We start from the raw sequence: 26,199 nt of genomic DNA on the forward strand, positions 1-26,199 counted from the left end.
CATCGATATAAACATGCACATGATCAGCGTACTTCTCGTGTAAAAGAACCAGAGATAGCTGTTTCAGCACTGGAGATGAGAGCTCAGATTTTTTTCTGATTCCCGGTACGTTGAGGTGCACTTCAGGTCCAATGAAACTCTTCGCTCTGCACTTTGTGTAGTCAACCGTGAACAGCCTCAACGATGGTCAATCTTCTGCGATTCGAAGGCAGCCCTGCAATCTTTGCTATCAGCCCTGCGACACGGACCATACGAGCAGTTGGTCTTCGAGGTTAGATATCTCCTCCATACTTCGTTAGAGAAAGGACACCACGTGACTTTTCAGTGGCTTCCAAGTCACTGCGGCCTGATAGGCAATGAACACGCCGACAATGCTGCTCGATCAGCTCTTCAAGGTGACAGGATCGAGACAATACCCCTATCAAGGACCCATGCTGCTAGCCAACTTCGAGTGGCTGCACAAGAAATGACTTCCTCAACTTGTAATACAGCAAGCAGACTGCACAACCACCACCGCCACTGCCCGACCAATTTGCGTCTTCAGACACCTACGGGACTACGCCGAAATGATGCCACTCTGCTTTGCCGTTTATGGCTAAGGGTGGCTTTCACAAAGTCATTCTCCTTTCGAATCCAAATGGCTGACAACCCGTTTTGTGACAACTGTGGTAGCGAGGAGACACTATAGCACATCTTCTGCGACTGTCCTCGCTACAATGCGCAGAGAAAATCCCTCGTAGTCGCTCTTGCTCGCACAGATCCCAGACCGATGACGGCAGAAACCATTCTGGAATGTCGTCCTGAGAGGTCATCGCGGGTGAAGGCGACGAAGGCAGTGCTCAACTTCTTGAAGGCATCAGACATGCACCGTCGGTTATAGACTAACGAAGTTAGCATGACTGTGAGATGTGTGATGTGTGTGACTCATTGTGCGTGCGTGCTCTCCTTCTCGCTTTCTCTATCTTTATATCTCCCCCTTCCCTTCCCCCAGTGTAGGGTAGCATACCGGTCCTTTTAGACTGGTTAACATCCCTGCCTTTCCTTTCTCTCCTTCTCCTTCCTTCCTTGGGTTTTAGGAGCAACATTGGAAAGGTAAATAGGTTGGCGATAGAAATAAGTAAAAGACGAGAGGAGAATTGGGGGCGGAAAAGTAGGTAGAAAGGAAAGAAAAATAAAATTTTTTCCAGGGCAGCGGGTGACCGCCCCCTAGTCATCTAAGAAGAGGGGGGAGCAAAGTCTGCCCTATACATTGACTTATTAGGGAGAGGGAGGCGCCGGGATGAACCATCGCTCCCCTTAATTCAGCTATACAGGATTAGGCTGAAATGTACTACCACTGCCACTACTATTACTACTACTACTACTACTACTACTACTACTACTAATAATAATAATAATAATAATAATAATAATAATAATAATAATAATAATAATAATAATAATAATAATAATAATAATAATAATGATAATAATTGATGTATCCGTGAAAGAGCCCAGTTGCTTCGCAGACATGACACCATCATTGAGGGTCTCCGTGAGCAGCAGATACTCACCGTCCACAGTTTCTTCCTGCGTCTCTGGCTGGGAAGTTGCTGACGTGGGGAGTCGACTGAGGGCATCGGCTGGAATGTTGTTTTTCCCGGGCTGGTGTTTGATGACGTAATCGTATGCGCTCAGCAGCAGGGCCCATCGCTGGATTCGCGCCGCGGCCATCACAGGCACTGGCCTGTCTGGGTGAAAAAGTCCAACAAGCGGCTTATGGTCCGTCATCAATGTGAAAGTATTGCCGAGCAAGTATTGTCGGAATTTCGACGCACCAAACACAAGTGCCAAGGCTTCACGCTCCAGCTGCGAGTAATTTTTCTCAGCTCCAGTCAATAACCGAGAGCGGAACCCTATGGGCCGAAGTACCCCGCCCCCGACATCGTGTGAAAGCACTGCGCCGATTCCGTCCGGGGAGGCATCGCATTCCAGGACTAGCGGCTTGTGTGGGTCAAAATGCGCCAGAAAATCTGCGGATTTCAGAAGGTCTTTCACACTGCTGAATGACTGCTGTTGAGCGGTACCCCACTTCCACTTAGCTTCCTTCCGGAGTAGTTGATATAGGGGTGCCATGGCGGTCGATGCATTGGGAAGAAACTTGTGGTAGTACTTTACCATGCCGAGGTAGGACCTTAATTCTGCGGAATTCCGTGGTGCCTGAACCTTAAGGATGGCGTCTATGTTTTCCGTCTTTGGTTGAAGACCTCGAGCGCTGATTCGATGCCCCAAAAAATCCACCTCTGGTTGGCGGAACTTGCACTTGTCTGCGTTCAGGCGCACGCCGTATTCCCGGAAACGCTTGAATACTTCGTGCAGGGTGGTGCAGTCATTGCGTTTTCTGCCACGATGACGTCGTCTAGGTAGACCTGAACACCCGGAAGTCCCTGCAAAATAGTCTCCATACGCCGTTGGAACACTGCCGGCGCGGACGCCACTCCAAAAGGCAGGCGAGTAAAGCTGAACAGTCCCTTATGCGTGCTTATGGTCGTGAGTTGCATGGCTTCCTCATCCAACGGAAGCTGGTTGTATGCCTCCCGCAAGTCTATCGTGGTAAAAACTTCACCGCCATTTAATGTAGCCAGGATATCCTCCACCCGTGGCAACGGATATTGCTCAGTGCGACAGACTTTGTTGACCGTTAGCTTAAAATCGCCGCAAAGGCGGATGCAGCCATTCCGTTTTACTACCGGTACCACTGGCGCCGCCCACTCCGCACGAGGCACCGGTACAATAATACCCGCGCCCGAAAGGCGGTCCAGTTCCGCGTCGACCTTTGGCCGAAAAGCATACGGAACTTCGCGTGCTTTCCAAAATTTCGGCACCACGTTTTCTCGCGTCTCGAAGTGTACCGGTGGCCCTTTTATGAGCCCTAAACCTGGCCCGAACACATCAGCGAATTCTGCTAGCAACCGGTCCACGTTAACGTCGTCAGCACCGAGTAACGGCAGTTGCTCACCTGACGTGTTCACGTTCATAACCGGTGCCTCGAGCATGTGGAACGCTTGAATCAGGTCGCGTCCGCAGAGGTTTGGGCCGGAGCAACCAAGGACTTGCAAAGATCCAGCCGTTGACCTGTTTCCGCACGAAACCTTGAGCTGAAGTTGTCCCCGCACTGGAAGCCGTCCCAGGAAGCAGGTGAGCGTTGGTCGAGGCTCTCACGGAGCTTGATGACGATTTAGCAAAGGTGCAAAAATGGGTGCAGGAGGGATGGCCAAGAAATTTGGGGCCTAAGGACCAGCACTTGATGCCATACTTCAACCGGAAAGCTGAGATAACGGGGAGTTATGGGCTTCTCTACTGGGGCCATCGAGTGATCGTCCCTAAGAGTGCCCGAGCAGTAATGTTACGTCTGCTGCATGATACTCATCAAGGGATTTGCTCAATGAAGCGGCTAGGGCGCTCCTTGGTGTGGTACCCCCGGATCGATAATGACATTGAGCACATGGTTAAGTCCTGCACCAGTTGCATCCAAGCTGCCCCTATGCCCCCAAAGAAACCCCCTGTTGCGTGGCCGGAAACGGATGAGCGTTGGTCGAGGCTGCATATCGATTTTGCGGGGCCGATCGATGGTCACATGCTACTGATTGTGGTGGATTCACATAGTAAGTGGATAGAAGCGATACCCATGAAGAATTCCACCACACACGCCACCATAGAGGCTCTGCGCACCTTGTTCAGTACATTCGGGTTGCCCCTGACGCTGGTATCCGATAATGGCCCACAGTTTACGAGTTGGGAATTTAACACCTTCACGAAGCTGAATAACATAGTACACCTCCGAACAGCACCGTATTACCCCCAGTCCAATGGGCTCGCGGAGCGGGCGGTTCGGACTGTGAAGTATTCATTGAAGAAGAATGTACAAGGGTCACTGAAAACCCGCCTGGCTAGGATTTTGCACAGGTACCGCAGGACGCCGCAGGCCGGGGGCCGGACACCAGCGCAACTCCTAATGGGCTACGATCTTCGCTCCAGGCTGGACAACGCAGTGTCCATTCCGCCCTCACCAGTGGACCGTGCCCCCCTCGATGGGTGGCAGCCCGGGGAGCCAGTCTGGGTGAGGAACTTTGGGCGAGGCGAGCCGTGGACTCCCGCCAGCATTACATCGACAGACGGAGCGCGCCTGGTGAATGCCGATGGTCCGGAGGGGAAAACCATTCGGCGCCACAGCGACCAGGTGAAGCCACGGGAGTTGGAGCATGACCAGGGAGAAGCCGGTGACTCTCGGTGCCTCGAAACTGCCGGCGGGGCCCTAGCAGGAGGAACACCGAGGCGAGCGCCAACAAGGAGCGAGATCGCCGGGAGCCCCTCAACTCCGGTGTTGCGTCGCTCGGGCCGGCAACGCAAACCCCCAGACCGTTACTCACCGTAGGGGAAGCGGAATGATGTATCCGTGACGTCACGCCAGCCGAAGCCGCCGTTATCACCACTGCTTCTTCTCCTTCCCTCCCCCTTAACCCCTCTCGCACAACGCTACATTAAACCGCGCTATCGCAATAAAGTATTGTCTTGGCCCAGCCACGGCCCCGGCGTGTTCGTTTCAATAATAATAATAATAATAATAATAATAATAATAATAATAATAATAATAATAATAATAATAATAATAATAATAATAATAATAATAATAATAATAATAATAGTAGTAGTAGTAGTAGTAGTAGTAATCGAAAAAAACTCGCATGGTCCCTTAAGCATTCGACTAAGATGACTCGAAGGCGAAAGCCAACTTCTTTTTGTTCTCAGTCGACACTATTGATCCCCCCACCCTCGACCGATTTCTGCACCTAGCGTGGTTTTGCACCGCCTCCGGGATCGGAGCCATTTCAAGCTTTCTGCAACTCGCGTGCCTCCGGGATCGGACCACCTATGACCAAGTGACCATGTCATGTGATGACGTCACAAATTCTGGCGATCTGTGACGGCACGATGATGTAATGAAGTGACGTCGTTATATGATGATGATTTTCTGCATCCCTCACGTTAACGCCGGCAATCACTTTGCGTGTTTGATGAGGCCTTAATTACTAACCGACCGCCGTCGCAAAATTCAAAAGGCCCTTTATGCAACGAACTAATGAACAAAATGTCAGCGTATATTTGAAAGGAGGCTTTTCCCATGTCTCAATTATGGTTTATTTCTGAATTTCTAAGGGGGATTTTGCGTCAGGATTCGAGCACCATATTGATACCAGGCGTTCTGTTCTCTCCGTATTCTTCGGTATTTAGGAGCAGGAGGCCTTCGGCCACTACGAAAACACCTTTTGAGCCAAAACATTCGAAGGGAAACCCGTCCGTCGGAGTTGCCTATCAAGTTCATTTCCGGTGCGTGCGGGCAGCTGTCCATCACGGGTAAAGGCTCATGAACACACGTATTAAGAAAGTAAGAAATATATATATGGGATGAAGACAGTGATGTGCAGTGCGGGCCGCTAGTAATAAATCGGTAAAATAAATGGGTCAAAATCGTCTGAACACCCAATATTTCCTTCAGCTTGTGACAACAAACTACAACATAGCTGTTTCAGTTCAGCGAACTTTCACTTTGACAAACTTTCTCCTGAAGTCTCTTGAAGTTCGTTCAAGTAAAGTTTCACTGTATGAACAACGTGCCAATAATTTATGCATTTCTAAAAAATCTAAAAATGAATAACAAATAAATTTCTGTCTAGTAGGAGCCCTGAATTTAGAATGGCCGTTTTTACGCAGGATGGCTGCATGCCAGCACGGTTTTTTAGACTTGTCACAGCAGTGCTTACAAATGAATTCTGACGATGAAACAGATCATGGTAATAATAATAATAATAATAGTCTTCGTAAGTAGTTGGTAAGTCTGATAATGATCGAACCGTGGTCGAGGGCGTCGCGAAAAAGCGATGGCAAAACAAAGAGAAGGGAAAGATCGCGGGTTCTGAAATCGACGTGAAAGTTGAGCAAAGTTCATTTCGTCCATTTTTTTTTTCATGTTCCTTTCGCGTTTTCAATCAAAAGCACGGATGAAATATCATTCGACTCCGCACGGGCTTTCGTGGCTGCCGAGCGTGCTGTTTGAAACCCATTACCAGGGACTTTGTGCGAGTCTATAATAGTGCGCACTGGTCGCTCGAAATAAGAGAATGTGCGAGAGCAATTAATCTTGCACTGCGTGCGCGGTTCTCCAACATTTTTTTCGCTTAATCTCTCGGTACAAAATAGATTAGCTGCTCGCCAGAAATGTTCAGATCGGCATCCGTGTCAGGGAAGCAACGCCGACGCATTTTTCTTTTCTCCAGATGGATTGGACGAACGCGGGCGGTCGGGGAGGCGTTCTGCCTATATGCGATAGAATAGCGACAATTCCCCGAGGATTTCTATGGAAACACAACGTATGAATGGGGCGTGCCGGCGGGTGTAATAGATACCCAATTTCTTCTTCTTCATTTTACCACACAGACGCACACTCACTCTGTCTCCCTTGAACAAGAAATAAAATAAATGAAAGTTGGTTTCACGTCGCGACGTCTGTAAAGGTGGCAACCGAGCATCGAGGCAACACGACCAGTAATAAGAGAAAACTGATCAAGAGAAATTTCGAAGCAGGGCACTGAAGGATGAAGAGAGTAAGTTTTTTCTTTCTCTGTATACGCCAGCTTGGGAGGGAGGGCGATGCATGCTTGCGCCGTTTTATCTGCCCGGATGGAAATCGATTACAAAAAAGCGCGCCACTCTCTCCCTGGCGAGAAGACGGATTTCAATGCCTTCCATCTTTCCAGTCCTTCTTTTCTTACTCTGCATCTCTTTACCATTCAGATACACGTATAAATCACTCTCGACCGGCCTCAGGGTGCGCCCTCGGCGCATCTCCGTTGTGTCTGCTGGCCCGAGTGTGCCTCTCTCGCTTTGCCCCTGCTCGCACTTTCTCAAACTTCGCCGATACGGCAGGAGCGCAACCCGTGTTGTTCTCTTAGCTGCGGGAAGTGTGTTTTATACTTACGCAACCATCCGTAGTCCGAGTTCCACATGAAAAATAACCGTATCTATCTATCTATCTATCTATCTATCTATCTATCTATCTATCTATCTATCTATCTATCTATCTATCTATCTATCTATCTATCTATCTATCTATCTATCTATCTATCTATCTATCTATCTATCTATCTGTCTGTCTGTCTGTCTGTCTGTCTGTCTGTCTGTCTGTCTGTCTGTCTGTCTGTCTGTCTGTCTGTCTGTCTGTCTGTCTGTCTGTCTGTCTGTCCAAGAAGCTCTTTGTATAACTTGAACACAATTTCTTTTTCAAAAGTCGCTTGTGACACGTGCGACAGTTCTACGTTATTTTAATGGCTCACTCTAAGAAGCGCTGACGTTACCTGTAGTAGAAATGAGAAGGAATAACCGACTAATTCGGAAAACTTCAGCCATTTTTTATCATATGTCATGATTAGAGACCGGATTTTAGGCAAATTCCTCCATGCTACTATCGCCCCACATTGATATATGAGCATGAATTAGAGGTTAAGAAGGGCTTTTATAGTGTTTTTATAGTGCATATGAATGCCTATTTTTGGCATTTGTGCCTGAATTCCTATAAGCGCCTATAATTGCCTATATTCAAAATCGGGGCCTATACGAACACTATTTAGCTTAAAGTTTCGCTTTCTAGTGCAGGTTGAGACCGTTATTCATGTTACCGGGCAACAGTGACTGTTCGGAACTCTACGGGGTTCAGCCCAGTCCACTAGTTCAGCCAACTTCCGGATAACAACCGCTAGCACCAATCAAATGGGATGCGCCGGCCAGCCTACGCCACCGCGCTGACATAGCGGGAGCGGTTGGCGAATGTGAAACCGCAGAAAGTAACGGGAGAAAAATGTAGTGTGCACGCGGCTTTTGTTTTGTTTGTATCTTACTTTTGACAGGGAAGCTATTTAAGCCAGCCGAATAACTTTGGTGTCCGCAGAAAACTACAGGTTGGTATGCGCCACAGGAACTGGGCAAGCCCCGATACCGCGTCGAGCAGGTGCGAGCGTTAAACGAAAACTCTGCTCGGCGAAGTGGAGCACGTGAAGCACGTGAAAGAGAGAGAGAGAGAGAGGGAAAGAGATAGAAAGAAAGCAGTAGAAAGAAAGAGAAATATAAAGAGAAATAAAGGGAATAAAGACATAAAAAGATAGAAAGACATAGAAAGAGACAGAAAGAAAAAGAAAGAAATAAAGAGAAACAAACAAAGAGAGACAAAGATATAGACAGAAAGATAGAAAGACGGAGCAAGACGTAGAAAGAGAGAGAAAGAGTCAGAAAGAAACAGACACGAAAAAGAGATAGAAAAATGTAGAGCAAGAAAAAAAGAGAAAGAAAGAAATTAAGAGAAACAATGAGAGAGAAAGAAGCGGAGAGAAAGAAAGGGATACAGAGTGAAAGAAAGAAATATAAAGCAACAGGTACTAGAAACAGAGAGAAAGAGAATAAAGAAAGAAAAAATGAAGAGAAACAAGGAAGGCCAACCAGCTCCTCTCTTCCTTCAAGCTTGTCACCACTAATGAAGCTGCCATAATTCTTTTTTTAAGGTGTTCACCGACAAGGGAGAAAGTGTCCCTACGCGATTCGACCCGACCAATACGAGGTATCCCTCCATTCCGGTCTTTTAGCGATCTGGCTAACTGTTCCTGCTCTGCCCTTCCTAGCCCTGCAGAAAAGAGACTCAGGAGTGTGTTGATTGGACAGTGGACACTTGACTCCCCATAAAAGAAGAGACCGTGTTCTGCGAACCCTGCCGGAATAAAAGGACAATTGCACGGCTACGTTCAACTGTTGGAGCCTCTGTGCCATCATAAAGAAGAACATTTCTTGCTTTCCTGTTGTAGATACAGGTCGCGCGCGTATTTGTTTTGAAGTTATTTGCATTTATGTAAGAGTTTATTGTGCCTATACTTACGACGTTGAGTGCCTAAAATGTTGTTTTGCCTGCCTATTTTTGGCGCCTAAAACACGCTTTTTTAGTGCCTAAAAATCCAGCCTCTAGTCATGGTGCTGGCGCTTTTATGTAACACCGGCTACTGCTTTTCACAGAAATCGGTATTGGCGAAAATCGCAGACATGCAAAAATTCTTAAAAGTGACCCTAATGCAAGACTTCGGGGTCTGGGAGTAACACTCGCACTGCTTCTTGGGCAAACTTTGTTTAACTGGATAAACTTGGGTAGACCAGCCCGCGCACAGACCTGCTTTCCGCTGCACACCCTGAAGAGCAACTGGTGACGTAAGCAGGTGCGCGCTCTTATATGGGGAGGGGAGGAGGAAAGACGACACGCGCGACACCTGGCGAACGCCGGAGCAAGCGCACCCTACGCGAGCCCTGTCCGGTGGCGAACGTGAGGCGAATGCTGTCTAAACCAGCGCTCAGCTGGCGCAATGGAAGGGACGACCGAAAGAGAGCGTGCGGCGAAGAAAATATGACGTCAGCACGCCAGATGTCCGCGTAGCGAGCCCCATGCGATAGGTTTGTCAGTTGTAATTGCTATTTTCTACTAGTTATATGACTCCAATTTCAACTTATGACATATCTTCATATCCACTCTATTATATACAGCCCTTAGCTTAACCAATTCCATCCCTTTATATACGTTTTTATATTTATCAGGGTTTTCGGACAACTCGCACTGGATCTATACAGGGTGGTCTTGAATATAGCAGAGTGTGTCATTCTGCGCTCGTGCCACTAAAAAGCTGCATAAAATTGCATCTAAAGTCAGCTCGTATGCGTTAGTCAATCCACTGAAAGAATACGCATATATGCGAAGTCCATTCACATAGCCATACAGATTACAAAAATATAGTCCAGTCACAAACACTAAGTGCCATACAAAATGGAGTCACACGGACACCGAATATGTGCGAATGTGGACCCCGAAAAACACATCGACTGTGAGAACCCTAAGGTATATAAAGTCGACGACTTCCTGTTCCACTGCTAGTTAAGCAAGACTTCTTTAGAATCCGTGTGCGTGTTGCTACCAGGGTACAGAACGATCCGCTAGCTTAAAGCACTTTTGAGGTGCGGATCGAACCCCTGCTGAGTTATGAAAAGCTATCGATTCCTCCGGGGCCATGGTAGATATTTCCTTCTTCAACAATAGTGACGGGGCGCGAGGGTTCAAGAGCAAGAGAAACACACCTGGACCAGCGCTGGCATTGCTCTTGAGCACATTAACACCAGCTATAGAGCCCAACATTACATTTACACTGATGGCTCTGTCACATGTAGATTATCTGCTTTAGGTCTGTGGATTATGTTACAGAACGTTATCCTTAGCTTTGAGTCACCGTACTTCCGCCACAGCTACTGAACTGGCTGTACTGCGGAGAGCGCTTCTATTTATTAACAATCAGAGACACGATTCTTGAGTGCTACTGTCCAACTCGCGAGCAACACTGCAATCCTTGAAGTTGCTGCGCATGCAAGAACAACTACGCCTGTACCTACATTAAGTGCCCAGGCAATTTTATGCTTATGAACGTCAGCACAATGTTATTAGATGCGAAGTATCTCTTGCTCGGGGGTATGTCACGCGGCGTGGTAATCCGCACGCGGCGTAGTAGTCCGCACTCACACTACGCATGCGCAGCTTTCCTCCGTCCCTCTCTCCAACAGCTGCGCGTTACTCTCTCCACTTCTCTACCAGCACCTGCTTGCGCTCCTCCTGCGTTCTCGCTTCTGCTCTCACGGCGCATACGCTACTCTCCTCCTCTAATCTCCTCTCCTTCAAGTAATAGAGCGCTGCGCGCGCTCAGTCCAGCGCTTGCCTCGGTTGGCTCCTCTGAAATGCGGGCTCGACATGCCGAAATTCTCTCCTGCGCAGCGCATGCGCGTTCCCTCCCCCTCTCTCACCGCTCCTACGCTGCCTCTCTCTCGCGCACCTGTCGACCGCGTTCCCCGCACGCCCTGTGAGAATTAACGGCCAGGCTAGAGGGAAGACACGACGCGCGTAGTGTTCCTCTTCGCGTTCCACGACGCGAGGTCGGTAGCATGCCCAGCGAACGCCAACGGAACGCGATCGTTCAAGTGCTACGGCTTCGCATCGCCTCATGGTTCCCTTTAGCGGGAGATGGTGTAACTTTTTTTGCAGTGGTTACCAGCTCACTGGGGTGTATGAGGCAATGTTCGTGCTGACTCTGCTGCTAGAGCAGCCCATGACACTATAGCAGAGACAATTGTTATACCTTTCTAAAAAAATGCGACAACTATGGTGTCTGATTTGCTTGGCTCGGTCGGTCGGTCGGCCTGCCTGCCTCCCTGCCTGCCTGCCTGCATGCCTCCCTCCCTGCCTCTGTCTGTCTGTCTGTCTGTCTGTCTGTCTGTCTGTCTGTCTGTCTGTCTGTCTGTCTGTCTGTCTGTCTGTCTGTCTGTCTGTCTGTCTGTCTGTCTGTCTGTCTGTACAAGAAGCTCTTCGTATAATTTTAACGCAATTTCTTTTTTCAAAAGTATCTTATGACACGTGGAATAGTCCTACGTTATTTTAATGGATCACTCTAAGAAGCGCTGGTGTTATCTGTAATAGACATGATAGAGAATATTTGACTAATTAGGAAAACTTCAGCACTTTTTTATCATGTGCATTGATGGTGGTAGCAATCAATATGGTGTGACAAGAAAACAGCACAGACCGCTACACAAAATAGGCCCATTTTTGTAGCTTTTATATGTCGCGAGATTTAAAGATGAAGCACGTATTCATCGGATCAGACTCGACGTAGTACACGAACAAAGTACTTTAAAGATAAAATTCGACACTCAGACTGCCCAGTGCGCTCCACATGTAATACATGTAACGCAGGAAGACCTAAAACCCGTCCTGTGTGATTGTCACCACTACAACCCAGAGCGACTGATTTTGAAGGCAGCACTGCATTTGCAACGTGGTTCAAGCTTGGAGCTGCAGCTTCCTTCTTGACCCGTGGCAAACTGCACACGGCAGCGCTGCTGACGTTTCTAAGGAGAACAGGCCTTAACGAAAGACGATGAATAACTCCTTTGTATATGGGTGTGTGTGACAGTACGCGTTATTTGTACCATAGTAATCACCAGACAGCTGGAGTAGCAGGCCAAGTGATAAACCAGGCTAATATCACCATTAAAGATTACCATTAAAGATTTCTATCTATCTATATATCCGTTTACATAACAACACTTGACACAAAACCCAGCCACAGGGGCACAGAATTAGTTTACACAAAACGCGACATGGTCAGGTCAAAGTATACTAAAATGAGCTTTCACTATGTACGAAATGCTCATCTCAGTATTTTCCTAGAATATCACTCGGTTCTATGAATTTGTTTAGGGCCAATAGTTTACATTGGCCCTATTGCAATAGTTTAATTGGCCCTAAATGATAGAATTTGTTCAGGGCCTATTTGTGACGCATGTGCTGGTCATGGACGTAAGGTATTCCTAAGATTTAGCACGACCTGTGGTCAAGCGCCATAAAACCGCCTATTAACTTTATTCGCCGTATCATGGGCATTCTAATAAAAGTTGTATGTCATCAGCCACGTGGCCACAGCTGCATTATGGACTTTCTGCTAGTGACCTCCCTGCGTTTCCTTTTCATATATTTCTCTCTCTTCTTCTAGTGAAACTTCCTTAACTCGTTACTACTCACTCTTAAGGAAACCTAGCAATTACGAATTGAAGCGAGTGAATTCACAGTAAATCACATTTCCTCATAACCCGTCGCAATGACACACCGACTATGGCGCTTGGCTTCCAAACACAGGACGGCGGATTCACGTCCCGGCGATGGCGGAGACATTTCTTTGGGAAGCTGAACGCTAAAACGTTCATCTATACACAAATTATAGGTGCATGTGAGAAAAAGTTAGGAGGTCAAAGTTACTACGGAGAGCTCCCGAGCATATCATATAGAATACATCTTCCCCAACGCCTGAACTCAGCTGACGCGTATGCTGATGTTACGAAGATTTGAGCAATCTTAAGCCGGAAGCGCATGGCGTGTTTTTCGCTCGCGAAAAATTGCGCCCGCGTTGCCGCGGTCGCAATTGCACCAGCACGGAACGAAGCGTTTGCGGGGTTGCTAGATTTTTGTCAAAAGCGCACGTCACCTTCAAAAGGTTCCGCCGAAATGCGTGGAGGTCAGCGCCGTCTAGTGGCATTGGAAGAAAAGAAACATCCGTCTGCACCCTAAACTCAGCTCGTCGGACGAGCGGGCGACGCGCCGCGTCAGGCGTTCCTTTTTTTCTACTCCGAGTAGGAAGACGCGGCGGCGCGATTTTGCGACAGCGTTCGTCAAAAAAAAAAAAAAAAAAAAAAGACGCGCGTGTCCCACCGACCGCGCGTCAATCGCGCCTCCAACCACGCGCTAAATGTTGGCCTGTCCCTCCAACCATGCGCCAATCGCGCCATGCGGTTCCACCTTCACAATAATCAGTTCGATAGCGCTGAGCCTATATAATACTGAGCTACCCCATGAATACCCTTCGGAGGCCAAAATGCACAGACTAAGCTTGTATACAAGCTTGCATGATCACTGCTGTTGGTTCTCTACGCCTGCGCAGCGGGGTTCTAGGGAATGCCTTTTTTGCTTCAGTTGTAAGTCCAGCATTTGTCTTGTGTGCTTCTCCTCTTGCGCTCGAGTCGTGACGTGCTGGACCCCTTCACTTTATCATCATGTACCAATTGGCCCAGAACATCGCACTGCTTAACTGCATAACACACGCCAAGAAGTATGCTCCAAGAAAGATATCCATCAAAACAAAAAAAAGGAAAAAAAAGGTGTACATATATTCCCAAACGCCGTTTTTTATGCTTTTGTTGCCCTTTGTTCCTACCCTTGAAAGCAAAGACAAAACGCCAGCTGTTAGCGCAGGCGTCGAAGAAAAATGACAGTCATATTTCCTCGGCTTCAGTATAAACTACTTAAGTTAGTGGAATGGCGGTGCGCTTTCTTTATCAAGATCAGTTCTTTTAAAAAAACTTAAATTAGTTTTAAAATTAAGTCTGGTGAGAACTGGCCGTTTTATTGATCTCTGCTGATGAATGCCCGTCTAGAAGCGTAAGCGACGCTCGGAACACCTTCCTTCATTTATTTTGCGTGTGTGTGTTGTTTTGGTTTGTTTTGTTTTATGGGAGAAGATGAGGAGGGGGACGCGAGAAAAGCGATATATACAAAGGCTCACCTCGAAAAAGCTCGGTTTTCATCTCTGAATTTTTATATTAGAAAGGAAAGATTGTCGGCGCCCCATCGAGTGCAAAGGAAAGAAAAGAATAACATGCAAAGTGGCATCAGTGCATTTGCCTTATTTTCTGGTGGTCCCCTCTAGATAGTAAAAGCTGTATAACATTTTTAAATGCGCAGCATTTCTTAGCGAACCTTTTGCACTTTGAGCGTTTCTATCTATCTATCTATCTATCTATCTATCTATCTATCTATCTATCTATCTATCTATCTATCTATCTATCTATCTATCTATCTATCTATCTATCTATCTATCTATCTATCTATCTATCTATCTATCTATCTATCTATCTATCTATCTATCCATCCGCCTACGTCTGGGTGCTCTCATGATCGCCTCCTTTACTTGGCATAGACCAAATTGGCATTGTAGGGTAAGAGGATTTGACGAATATGACTGTTGGGTCATGACATGAATAACATGAAAATCCTGTCGCGTACGTCGCCAAACCCTTTCCTCCAGACACGGGTGGCACATACCCGTTAACACCGGGCCGCGGTGTACGGGTATGCGCCACATGTGATTGGCAGTTTATATCTACCCAGGAACGGGGAGAACAGACATTGGTAATTTAAATGCGAGAGAGTTCACGTCTGTAACGGACCTCAATAAAGTATCTCTCTCTCTCTCTCTTTTAAGAAAAACCGACATCGGCAGCGTTGACCCGACGAATGGAAAGAATAAAATTAGGATCCCAGCAGGAATCGAATCCAAGCATTCTGCGTGGCAATCATGTATTCTACTACGGTCCCTGTAAATTCTACCACAGAGGCACGTCAGGTATATAGACTGGTTTGGAAAAACAGCCTACGCAGGCGTAATGTCGATGCAGCGTCAATTGTGGTTGTGGTGCTGGCTATCTAATTTTACAAGAAAGCAATAAACACTACATATGTACTGCTACGATACAGGCGTCATATCAGCTTGATGTCCGTGGTTCCAGTGTTGGCTCCGCTTTTATAGGAGTGTAATAAACATTACATTTGTAATCCTACGGTTCAGTAAGCTATATTGAAGCATTGCTCGACCCCGGAGTTGTACATTACCGAAAGTTATGTGTGATATTCACATTATTGCACCATAAATTTGCACCACCATAAATTGCACCGTCGCGTGAATCGGCTTCGTAAAACAGCAAAACATAACCCAAGCCAGTCGATAACATTAAAACTGCAGTACGCTAAATGTGATCTCCGAGATAAGGCCAAAGCGGCAAAAGGATCATTACTTTAACGTAACACTACCGAATTTCCTTGCAAGTAACCCTCGTAGGTTCTGGAAACATTTCAGTGGAAGAGTGGCAGTGGCACAACTATCTGCAGAAGAAAAACAACAGAAAGCTGATTCCTTTAACGATTTTTTTCAATCAGTATTCACAGTTGAAAACAAAAATGTACCCTCGGTCAGTTCGCGCATTACCACAAGCATCGATGACCTAATCATTACAGATGCCGGTATCATGAACCTGCTGTTAAAAAATGATCCCAAGAAATCTAGTGGGCACGATAACATTCCGAACGAATTTCTTAAAAGGTACGCGGAATGGAGTAGTAAATATCTCGGACTAATTTTTAGGAAGTCTTTCCAGCTCGCTAAATTACCGTCAGACTGGAAATTAGCTAAAATCATACCAATACATAAATCAGGAGATAAAGGTATGGTATCCAATTATAGGCCTATATCGCTCACAAGTACATCGTGTAAACTGCTAGAACACATTATTTTTAAACACATCACACTTTTCCTTGAAGGAGTACACTTTCTTTCTCCCAACCAGCATGGATTTCGAAACGGTTTATCAACTATTACACAATTGACCGAAGTTGTACATGACCTTGCATATAGCCTCAACAACCGCAGTCAAACAGATATGGTCCTGTTAGATTTTCAAAAGCATTTGAGAGTGTATGTCATAACAAATTAATCGCAAAATTAGAAGCCATCTTGGGTAACAGACCATTTACCTGTTGGATTAAGGACTTCTTGCTTAATCGAAAACAGTTTGTATTCTTTGAACACGCTACATCAAAAACTGTTTCTGTGTCATCAGGCGTACCACAAGGGTCAGTTCTTGGACCGTTGCTATTTTTAATCTATATTAACGACATTGCAATGAACATCAATTCTAACATTAAACTTTTTGCCGACGACTGTGTTATATACCAGGAAATTAATAGTTATACAGACCACCTTACTCTGAGTGCTTCCCTTAACACAATATCCGAGTGGTTTAAGCTATGGCAGATGTCAATTAACGTAAAAAAATCCGCCGTGATTACGACAACTAAAAGAAAAGATCCTTCCCACTTCGCTTATGCAGTCGACGGCACCGTACTGACTAGAGTATACGATTATAAATACTTAGGTGTGACGCTTACTGCAGACCTTAATTGGACCCAGCACGTCGATAACATTACCGCAGCAGCACTAAGCAAGTTATTTTTTCTTAAAAGATGCCTAAAACTAGCTCCTATCCCGATTAAGCTTCTCGCCTATAAGACATTTATAAGACCGATTTTAGAGTACGCTAATGTGGTTTGGTTCCCGCATACGAAGACTAACTTAAGAAAACTGGAAGCAGTGCAAAGAAAAGCCATAAGATTTATCCACAACAGGTACAGGCGCACAGACTCGCCAACTAACCTTCTAAACGCATCCAGTCTAAAAACGCTGTCAGAAAGAGCGAAAGAAGCCCGGCTAAAGTTTTTGTTTCAGATTCTTAACAACAACTTCAGGATAAGCGCGTCCAAATACATTTCGTTTTCCGAATCTCGACTTACGCGTCAAAGGCATGCAAATGAACTAACAGAATATTCATATAGTAATGAAAGTTTTAAACATTCATTTTTTCCACTTGCCATTAGGGAATGGAATCAACTACACCCATCTATCACAAACACCAAGTCGTTCTCAGAATTCGCCAATAAAATTGAAGGTACACACAACTAGTATTGTCCCAATCAGATGTCATACTGCCTACTCCTATTCCGCATTAGTACTTGTCGGTTGCCTCCCCTTGGCGCAGCTAGGAAAACATACAGGCTAATTCCCTCTTCTCTTTGTCTGAAAATACTTTTCATGGGATGTGATATTACTGCTTCATTGTACAAATGGTGTTCAACCTTAACGCAGTGTCACTTGATTGATATGATAAATGTATGCAAGTTGATCGTATGTATTTATGTAACCACTGTTTGTTGTTGTAGTATATTATTGTAACCTTTTTTTTTTCTACGTTCGTTTGCATAGTTTATTATCGTGTAAACATTTCGTATATTGTACTGACTATCTGTATTGCCCTCCTGCTACGCTCTCAGATGAGAGCAGCAGTATTGAAAATAAATAAAATAAATAAATAAAGTGCACTTGGTTTCCATAATACTGACGTATGTACCCTAACGTGAGGGCTGACGTTACGTCGCACCATAAGTTACCCTTTAAACGCCAGTGTTGTCGACGTGCCTGGTAGCCCTAATACCACTATGTGCACACTTGCAAAATGTGCACATTGTGCACCACAATGTGCACTTGCAAAAACTAGATCCCCCGCGTAACGATTGGCTCAAAGCCATAAAATACAGCATAGAAGTACTCGCCGACTGCTTCGCATGAAACCCATTCCCACAACGCGTGGTATCTGCCGAATTTTTTTTTGGCCTCATCTTTCATTTTTTTTTAATAAGCAGGCTTATACTGCAGCCAGTGTAGTCTGTACTCACACAACAGAAACTTCTTAGGATTTATTAATCTTGTTTCAAACGATGACAGTATATAATAATTGCTTAAGCAATAGCAATATTTTTTTTCATAAGCTATATAGTGCCTAATGTACCCCTTAAACTTCTTTGTACAGGAGCAGCTCAAGCAATTAAACGTGCTTCTAATAGAGTTTCAATTGACCTTCATGGTTAGGCTTTGTTTTTGCGCGGATGAGGGGAATAGACGAGGAGACAGTTGTCGACATATACCGAGAAAAATTCGCGACCCAAAAGACACGAAACAACAAGACACGAATGAACTGCAATCTATAAACAACAGTTTTGCATAACCTCTATTACCGCGTTTCCAAAACCCGTATACGCCATAGTATTTTGAACGGGCTGCATGTAAACACGTTCAATGCGCACTCCCTCCCCTCCATCCACCCCCCTTTCCAACATTATTCACTATGCTCAACTGCAGAGCGCGAATTCATTACGGGACAAAGAAGAACACACAGAGCACGGGACAAGCGCTAACTGGGATGACTTTGAGACCCCTGCTATACACGGTTTATAAGGTGCCTATAGCAGTTTGGGGCACGTACAACAGGGTGCGGCTCCTATGAAACACAGCATTCTTAAGGTGAGTTTTGTTACTGAGTTCGCTGAGGTGGCTCAGTGTACATGGCATTGAGCCTGCTAAGCGTACATTCGCTGGCTCGAGACACCCGGCAGCCTTTCTCTGATGGCAGCAGAGCTGATCAAGAAGGTTGCGGAGTCCTGTCACTACAGCGTCGCCACAGTCCGATCGCTGCGACGTCAAAACGCCACGACTCGACGTCAGTTCGATCGTTGAAGGGAATGACTAGACTATGCCTCCCCACAACTCGTCCCACTTTTTATGTTATGTACCAAGAACATCTCGCACGGGTTGAGGCGCGAGGCACGGGGTGTCGCTGCTGCGAGCTTCTTATAGCGTAATGCTTTCCTTTATCCCTTGGCACTGCGAAAACAACGCGACGTGCCTATTATGCCTCTCCTGTGATCACTCCACATATTTCTCGTTCATTCTATCATCGAAAAATGCAGACTCGCCCCGAATATCGAGCAAGGAGTAATTAAGCCCAGGAACGGAAGAAAAGGACCCGAATATAACGAGGTTCTCTCGAGTGGCGCATTTTTTGAACCGAACGGAAACAGCGTCGTCTTTCTCCGGAGTCCCTCCCCTTTGTTCAGGCGAGCTTCGCCGCCGCGCACACGCAGCCGCCCCGAAGACGACGACAATGCATTTCACCGCTCTCCAAATACCAGAACTCTCTTTCGTCTCCCCCCGCTTCCTTGTTCTTTTTTTTTTATTTCTACCCCCATCCCCCGAGCGAACGCTTTCTTCATCTCGCCGAGAACGTGCTTCGGCGCGTATCGGCAAACACTCGCAGTCGTCAGCGAATTAAAGGAATATCCAGGAAACGAGTGCCGACGTCTAATACGAACTCGCGCGCGTCCTCGGCGAAGGAAAGAGTAAACGATGGAAACAACGACATTTCGGGGAAATAATAAGTTGCGGATGAAAACGTACGCGAGTTTAAATTAAAAAAAGGAAGGCGGCAGCAGTTGAAGGAGGCCGATACGAACAAAGCGGAGAGGAACAGTGGTGTTGGCGCGGGGGAGCGCGACTGGGATAAAAGGAAGCCGGATAAGGAGCGCACCCGGCCACCTCATTGGCGTAACGATGCGTGGTGGGGAAGTGGGGAGTACAGTGTATGGTGCGGCCGGTGACAGTCGTCGAGAGCTATGTCGGGAACAGAGAGATGAAAAGGAGCGACCAGTAGAGAACGTCAGAACGACTCGATAAAAGATGACTGGTACACATGAAAAGAATGTTTGCGCGAGGCTCGTGTTAAGAAGGAGAAGTAGTACTTTATTTAGCACAGCCGAAAGACGGTGAAAGGAAGACAGGGCAGTGAATGTGCGTGTGTGTGTTTTTGCCTAATGAGAAACGAAATGGCGCAATAATGGAACTTGAAAGTTTAAACAAGGGTCTGTAAAGAGAGAGGTAGAAAGTATGCGCTTCTAAAAGGACATGACAGTCACGGCCACCATGTAAATACTGTAACGAGCAAGCGTATTTCAGTAACTATGCATTTTGAAGTCCCATTTCAATGTCAGAATTCGGCGCACACGTTTCTTTCGTCTCAATCTTGGTTTGTGTCTTTCTTTCACTAAGTTTTAACTTCCAAACTTACTGCAGGGTGAAGATGAAAGATGCATATATCAGCTCATTATTGAACACCACTTGGCATTCAAGAATCTTATTAGGAGAGTCCTTTGTAGCGCGGTTTGTGAGACCGAATATAATAATTCTGTTTCACTCAGCTGTTTTGTCTTCATTTCGAAGTAATACAAAAAAGGAAACGTGTACATATGCGTTGTTATAAGAACTGAACGTGCTAATTTGTATTGTGAATGAAGGTACGAAGTTACGGAGTTACAGCACATTGCGTACGAGTGCGCGCGCGCGCGCGCGCGCGCGCGTGTGTGTGTTTGTGTGTGTGTGTGTGTGTGTGTGTGTGTGTGTGTGTGTGTGTGTGTGTGTGTGTGTGTGTGTGTGTGTGTGTGTGTGTGTGTGTGTGTGTGTGTGTGTGTGTGTGTGCGCGTACGTGTTCAGAGAACAAACAAGCAAACAAACAGCAGTGATTTGGCTTTGCGGTGTGCTAAGAACAATTATGAGGAAAAGCTGGTTTTCGTAGGTTTTGTATGTACTAAGCACACACTCTGTAGTTTATTTACAATACTGCCAGTCTCATGTCGAGACCATCGCAGGTGGGCGTATGGTTACACGTAAATCCAAGTTTTACACAACGGGCACAAAGACATGTCTAAGCAAATTCAGCAGTTTTTTTTTTGTTCTATGTCGAAATACAACAAACTGATAATACAAGCTAATACAAGGAGCTGAAATATACTGAAACATGAAATATGCAACACTGAAATATGAATGAAATAGGCAATAGGAATATACAACAAATTGGAATATGGAACTGGAAAAATATAAAAAAAATAAAATAAGAATTAGGTTTGGTTCAGGAAAGCGTAAGTTTGAACAAACATCATAACAAAGAAATTAAGAATTAGGTTTGGTTCAGAAAAATGGAAGTTGAAAACATAATTACACAAAAGCTATTTTTCTAACTATTTATAACATCTTCTAATGACATAACAAGATCGGACTGTGATACAGTGTTAAGCCTGTTTCACATGTGAGCGTATGAGCGGCGGGGCCCGTGGCAATCGAGCGGCACCAGGACACTCGGACGCGGCTTCGTTCCACATGCACCGCTTTTGCGCGGCGCGCGCCTCTGCGATGCGCAGTGATGGTTGTGGAAAGCGCCCGCTACTCGCGGATTTCCTTTCTCCGAATTCGCTTGTTTTGGTGCGCTTGGGTTGCGAGTTTCACCAGCCTTCTACTTCGGTGCTCGATTTTCAAGCGCCTAAACCCTGAATGATGAAAATGTGCAGTGTATCAGAGTGCAATTAAACAACTTCAGTAGTCACGTTCATTTCTGTTCCAGTCTTCTTTTTTTACCACGCAAGTCTTAATTTTGGTTACACGCTCACACTTGGCCATCAAAAAGCAAAAGAAAGAATGGGTTTTGTGGTTTTAAGCTTCCACAGGCCTTTCGGTGGTTTTTGCTCTCGAATGCCACAAGGCGTTGGTGCGCCGTCTGGGCGAGCAACCGGATGCAAGCAGCCCAGTCGACGATATTGTGGGTTTGTGAAGGAGCTCGTCTCTCTTTTTGCCTATGGGCATTCCAGTAAAGAGGAGGCGGCATTTGTCTTTTTCTGGGTACGTGACCATTCAAAAAAAGGAAAGAGGAAACTGTTCGAACGTGCTGGACGAGAGTAGCAACCAAGAAAAAACCGCAGCATGTGCTGCGAACTACAAGTGCGGAGGGCCGTAGGGTCCCCCTATCCGGACCTATGTTGGTGCCCCGATTCGATAAAAATTCAAAAGAGAAAAATGACGAGTGCAAACGATTTGTCTGCTTTGATGTAAGCGCCGTAGAGAACAACAAAAGGAAATTACGGCGCTTCTACACTACCAGCTCGTCCGCGTCCGCGTTTTCGTTCGTTGCAGCGAATGTCGCCTGCTAGGAAAGCGAGTTCCTCCCGGCGCACGCGCCCGCTCCTCGACTCCACCCCTGCAGTCACGTGCTCCCCACGTCACTACTCTCCCATTGGTTGACCTTGGGCGGACGTTCTGCCGCGAGCGAATTTTTCCAACTCCGGCGATCTCCATCGCTGCGACCAGCGGTCGCTGTTAAACCTGTTTTATTGCGATAGCAATTATATAGACACACTCGGCTGATTTTTGCCGTCGCCGTCATGTCCCGGATATGTATATGTATGTATATATATATAAAAAAGGCACAAAGAAAAAATAAAGCAGAAGAAAAATAATTCCGAAGAGCCCGACCGGGGATTCCAACCATCGACCCCTCGCTCCCCAGCCCGCTGCATTAGACAACCCAACCATGCCCCATGCATGCGCCGGCGAGATAACGGCGAGCTATTTATATACACCATTTACCGCTGGTGGTAAGCAAATATCGGAGGAGCTTGAGGGTGTTTTCTATCACTCAACGCTCCTAATTTTCTTTCAATTTGAAAACTGCCCTTGAGATGCGCACGACAAAGTGGCCCATTTCTGTACCCTCTCATGATGTGGAGGGAAAAAACAAAGAACACCGGGCACACCCAGCGTTGCCAGATGCTACCGAGCTAACAAGCCATTAATCATCACAAAAGAAGCCCAAAAGAAGCGGAAATTCAATGAATTTTGCTGTTGTTGAAAATATTTTTAATTATAATAAAAAATGTCACTCAAATACGAAGGGAAGTTGAAAAAATCACTTTTATTATTTTGTACAGCGACAATATGCACAACTATGAACTAAAGCACACATTTACTTTTTAACATTGTCTCCAGGGCAGTCTCCACTGGGTTGAATGCACGTTTGCCAGTGCATGATTAACGTTACTTGTTGATTCCCCCAACGTTTGTTTAACTTCAACACTCAGCTACTCGAAGTCATCGGCAAACGCGCTATTAGTGCACCACAAACGCGCTATTGGTGAAAGTGACGATCCCTGAAATAACTATATTTGCTGGAAAAGTGTAAATAAGCCCAAAAAAACGCGTCAAGCGACAGCAAAATTCTACAAGCGACTCGGCGAAAAAAGAAGCCCAAATCCGCTTATTATAAGCGGAACTGGCAACTCTGAGCACACCTTACATCAGGCGCCCCCGTGTGGCCGGAGACGCAGGGGGTCACTCCAAGCGCCGCAGTTTAAAAGAAAAATAAATACCTAAGAGCGCCTGATTCGCCATTGTCGACACTTGCAGACGCAACGCTCCTAATTTTCTTTCAATTTGAAAACTTCCCTTGAGACGCGCACGACAAAGTGGCCCATTTCTGTACCTTCTCGTGATGTGGAAGAAAAATAAAACAAAGAGCACCGGGCGCACCTTACATAAGACGCCCCCGTGTGACAGGAAACGCAGGAGGTCACTCCACGCGCCGCAGTTTAAAAGAAAAATAAATATCTAAGAGCATCTGATTCTTCATTGGCGACACTTGCAGCGCGTTGCTCAAGCACAAAGACGTAACAACTGCGACAGTTGCTAGTTCACGCTTGCCCTGTGCATGCCTGTGCGTTCTTTTCGGGCGTCCTTCTTTGTGCTTCAGCGGCGCGCAGAAAGTATCGAGATGCTTCTCGTTCTTCGTGTGACATTCCAATTTCTTGCTATCGCATTCATTGCTTCACCCTTACGGCGAAACGGTGACCTTTTTTTTTGGGGGGGGGGGCTCCCGCGACGGCAGCCGCTCCTCTCTTAGAGCAAAACCGCTGTCATGTGAGACAGGCTTTATGGGTGCATCTAGGCTATTCCACTCATGGAGAACACGCGGGAAAAAAAGGAAACCGAAAAGTATCATTATTGCAAAAGAACTCCTTTAGTCTGTGTGAATGATTATGGCGGGCAGTGCGGGATTGCTGAAAGGTAACTTATTTTTCTTATTTTATTTTCTTGCTTATTTTTAGTCGTTTGTGTATTATCTGGTAGAGAAATTTCAGACGAGCTCGTTTTGCTCGAATAGCTAAGGTTGGAATTCTTGACTTTGTTAGCAGGAAAGTAGGTCAGTCCCTGCACCGGTATTTTCTATGGAGAAATCTAATCGCTAAGTTAATACTAATTAAAACTTTAATATAGTGCACGCAATCCAACGAAAATACAATGTACATCTATTTTCTATCTCAATAAAAAAATGTACATCTCCATTCAACAGTGAATGACTATCACGGCATTTTGCGCAGAATAGGATCATAGTTGCAAAGTGGCCTTGATTTCAGCGTCCTGTGTTGTTGTGTAGAGGTAACTGCGCAACGAAGTCAACCAAACAATCAAACGTCAAACTACGTGGTATGTGGAATGCCGCTGCTGCAAGTATTTGTATGTGCGTGCACCAAGTGGTCCAGCATAAAAAGAAACTCTGCTTAGGCAAATAGAATGGTTCATTTCATAAGTACCAGGGGTCAAAAGTCAGCGTTACAACGATTGCATCGTGACCTGCACCTATAGAGAACAACGCCAGGCAATCTCTGGCGTTGCTTAGGGATCTCAGAAGCAGGATATTTGGCGTTATATTCCAGTGCACCCCACTCCACGTTGGAATGGGAAAAAATGGGGCAGCTGATGCTTTCGCACGCGAAACGCTGCCCATGTGCCCCAAAACTGAAAATCCTCATCAAATGAGAGCACACTAAGGATGCCATTCGCAATCACTTTATGGCGATCCCCAAAACTCCACACGAAGCCTTCGTGGTCCAGAGATTTACTCGCTAAGAAACTGCCTCACTGTATACAGCCTTAGAACCAACTCCGCGTACACTAACGCTTCCTTATATATATAGGACTCGACGATGAGCTTTGCGCCTTTTGTTTCGTGCCCTATGGGCTGAGGTTGGTGACAAACACTTCATCTGAATATGCCCAGATTTTGACGCGGAAAGAAAAGCACTGTTCTACAGCCTGAGGAACATAGGCTTTACTCATCCTAGCTTCCAAGACGTCGTGTTTTCCGAAGCTCCAGCGGCAGCCGGGGAGAAAGTTTCGCGGCCTTGATTACCTTTCCGAAAGACACGGGGCTGATGAACGCCTGGCGAGGGCTGCCACCACCATGACCACCACCAAATGGACAGGCAAATGGACAACGAAACCTCGTACGCTACATCAGGCCGCTGAACTTGAGGTCAGTGCTATGCAGTGAGCTAGAGGAATAAAATGATTCCAGAGACTTTATCAATAGCTCTCACGGATGTACAGTATCCATTAAGCCGACGCGAGGATGGCTATAATCGAGCACGAAATGCGGAAGATATGGGTTCGTACCAATTTGCGGCTACATTGTCTTTTCGTTCGTTTTCATTTCTATTTTCTTTGCGTTTTGCACCATTTCTGCCAGACAAGAAAGAACGATGAAATTCCAATAAGTTTTTCCCGATTGCAAGTTGGCTCCATTTTACTGTAAATGCAGTGTAACTGCCTTGACGAAGACAAGTCCACTTGTAGAAACGTTCTCTCCAGAGACATACACTGTTCAAGGATTTAACTATATACTGTCTTGTCATTCTTCGTGTTTATACACTACAACGTTCACAACTTAAGCTATGTCGGAATTGGAAATCGCATTAAGTGTATTTACAAAGCCAAAGCACAAGGGAAGATAGCCAGGAACACGCCATACTGTGGTTTTCCGCGGGACAGGATGGAAGTCGGCTTGTAAAGCCGTGCGGTGAATTGGACTTCGTCGAGAGACCCCAGCAGGAGGCTGTGGTCTCTCCCAGCCTCCTGCTGGCCGTCGACGGTGTAGAGACTCGCAGGGCGTCCGCGTACGGAAGCGTAGAGGGGATTCGGCTGGCGATAGTATAATGACGGAACCACCTGCCTGATTTTCTTCCGAATGACGTCGGTGAGCTGCGCGATACTTGGAGGTGCCACTGCGTGGTACTTCTGCATTTCTTCTCGGACGACCTGCCGTATAATTTCTGTGAGGGATTCCCTGCCGTCACATTCTGGTACAAGCGAGCACGCAGCGGTCATGGCAGTCTGGCGTTCATGCTGTGACAACCGCTGCCGCAGCATGCGCTCCATAATTGTTGCC

The 26,199-nt window shown here is 46.2% G+C and overlaps 1 protein-coding gene across 1 annotated transcript; it reads left to right on the forward strand.

Annotated features, from left to right (window-relative positions):
- Positions 1–3,424: 3,424 nt before the first annotated feature.
- Positions 3,425–4,414, forward strand: LOC119390785 (uncharacterized protein K02A2.6-like). The gene has a single exon (XM_037658516.1). It carries the CDS (start codon positions 3,425–3,427, stop codon positions 4,412–4,414), a length of 990 nt encoding a protein of 329 aa, XP_037514444.1.
- Positions 4,415–26,199: the final 21,785 nt, after the last annotated feature.

The sequence above is a fragment of the Rhipicephalus sanguineus genome, chromosome 1 (genome assembly GCF_013339695.2).
Source record: "Rhipicephalus sanguineus isolate Rsan-2018 chromosome 1, BIME_Rsan_1.4, whole genome shotgun sequence".
Classification (NCBI taxonomy): Eukaryota; Metazoa; Arthropoda; class Arachnida; order Ixodida; family Ixodidae; genus Rhipicephalus; species Rhipicephalus sanguineus.

Bases quoted from the DNA above. Each gene is read 5' to 3' on its own strand.
- LOC119390785 (XM_037658516.1), top strand. From the start codon at position 3,425: ATGAAGCGGCTAGGGCGCTCCTTGGTGTGGTACCCCCGGATCGATAAT.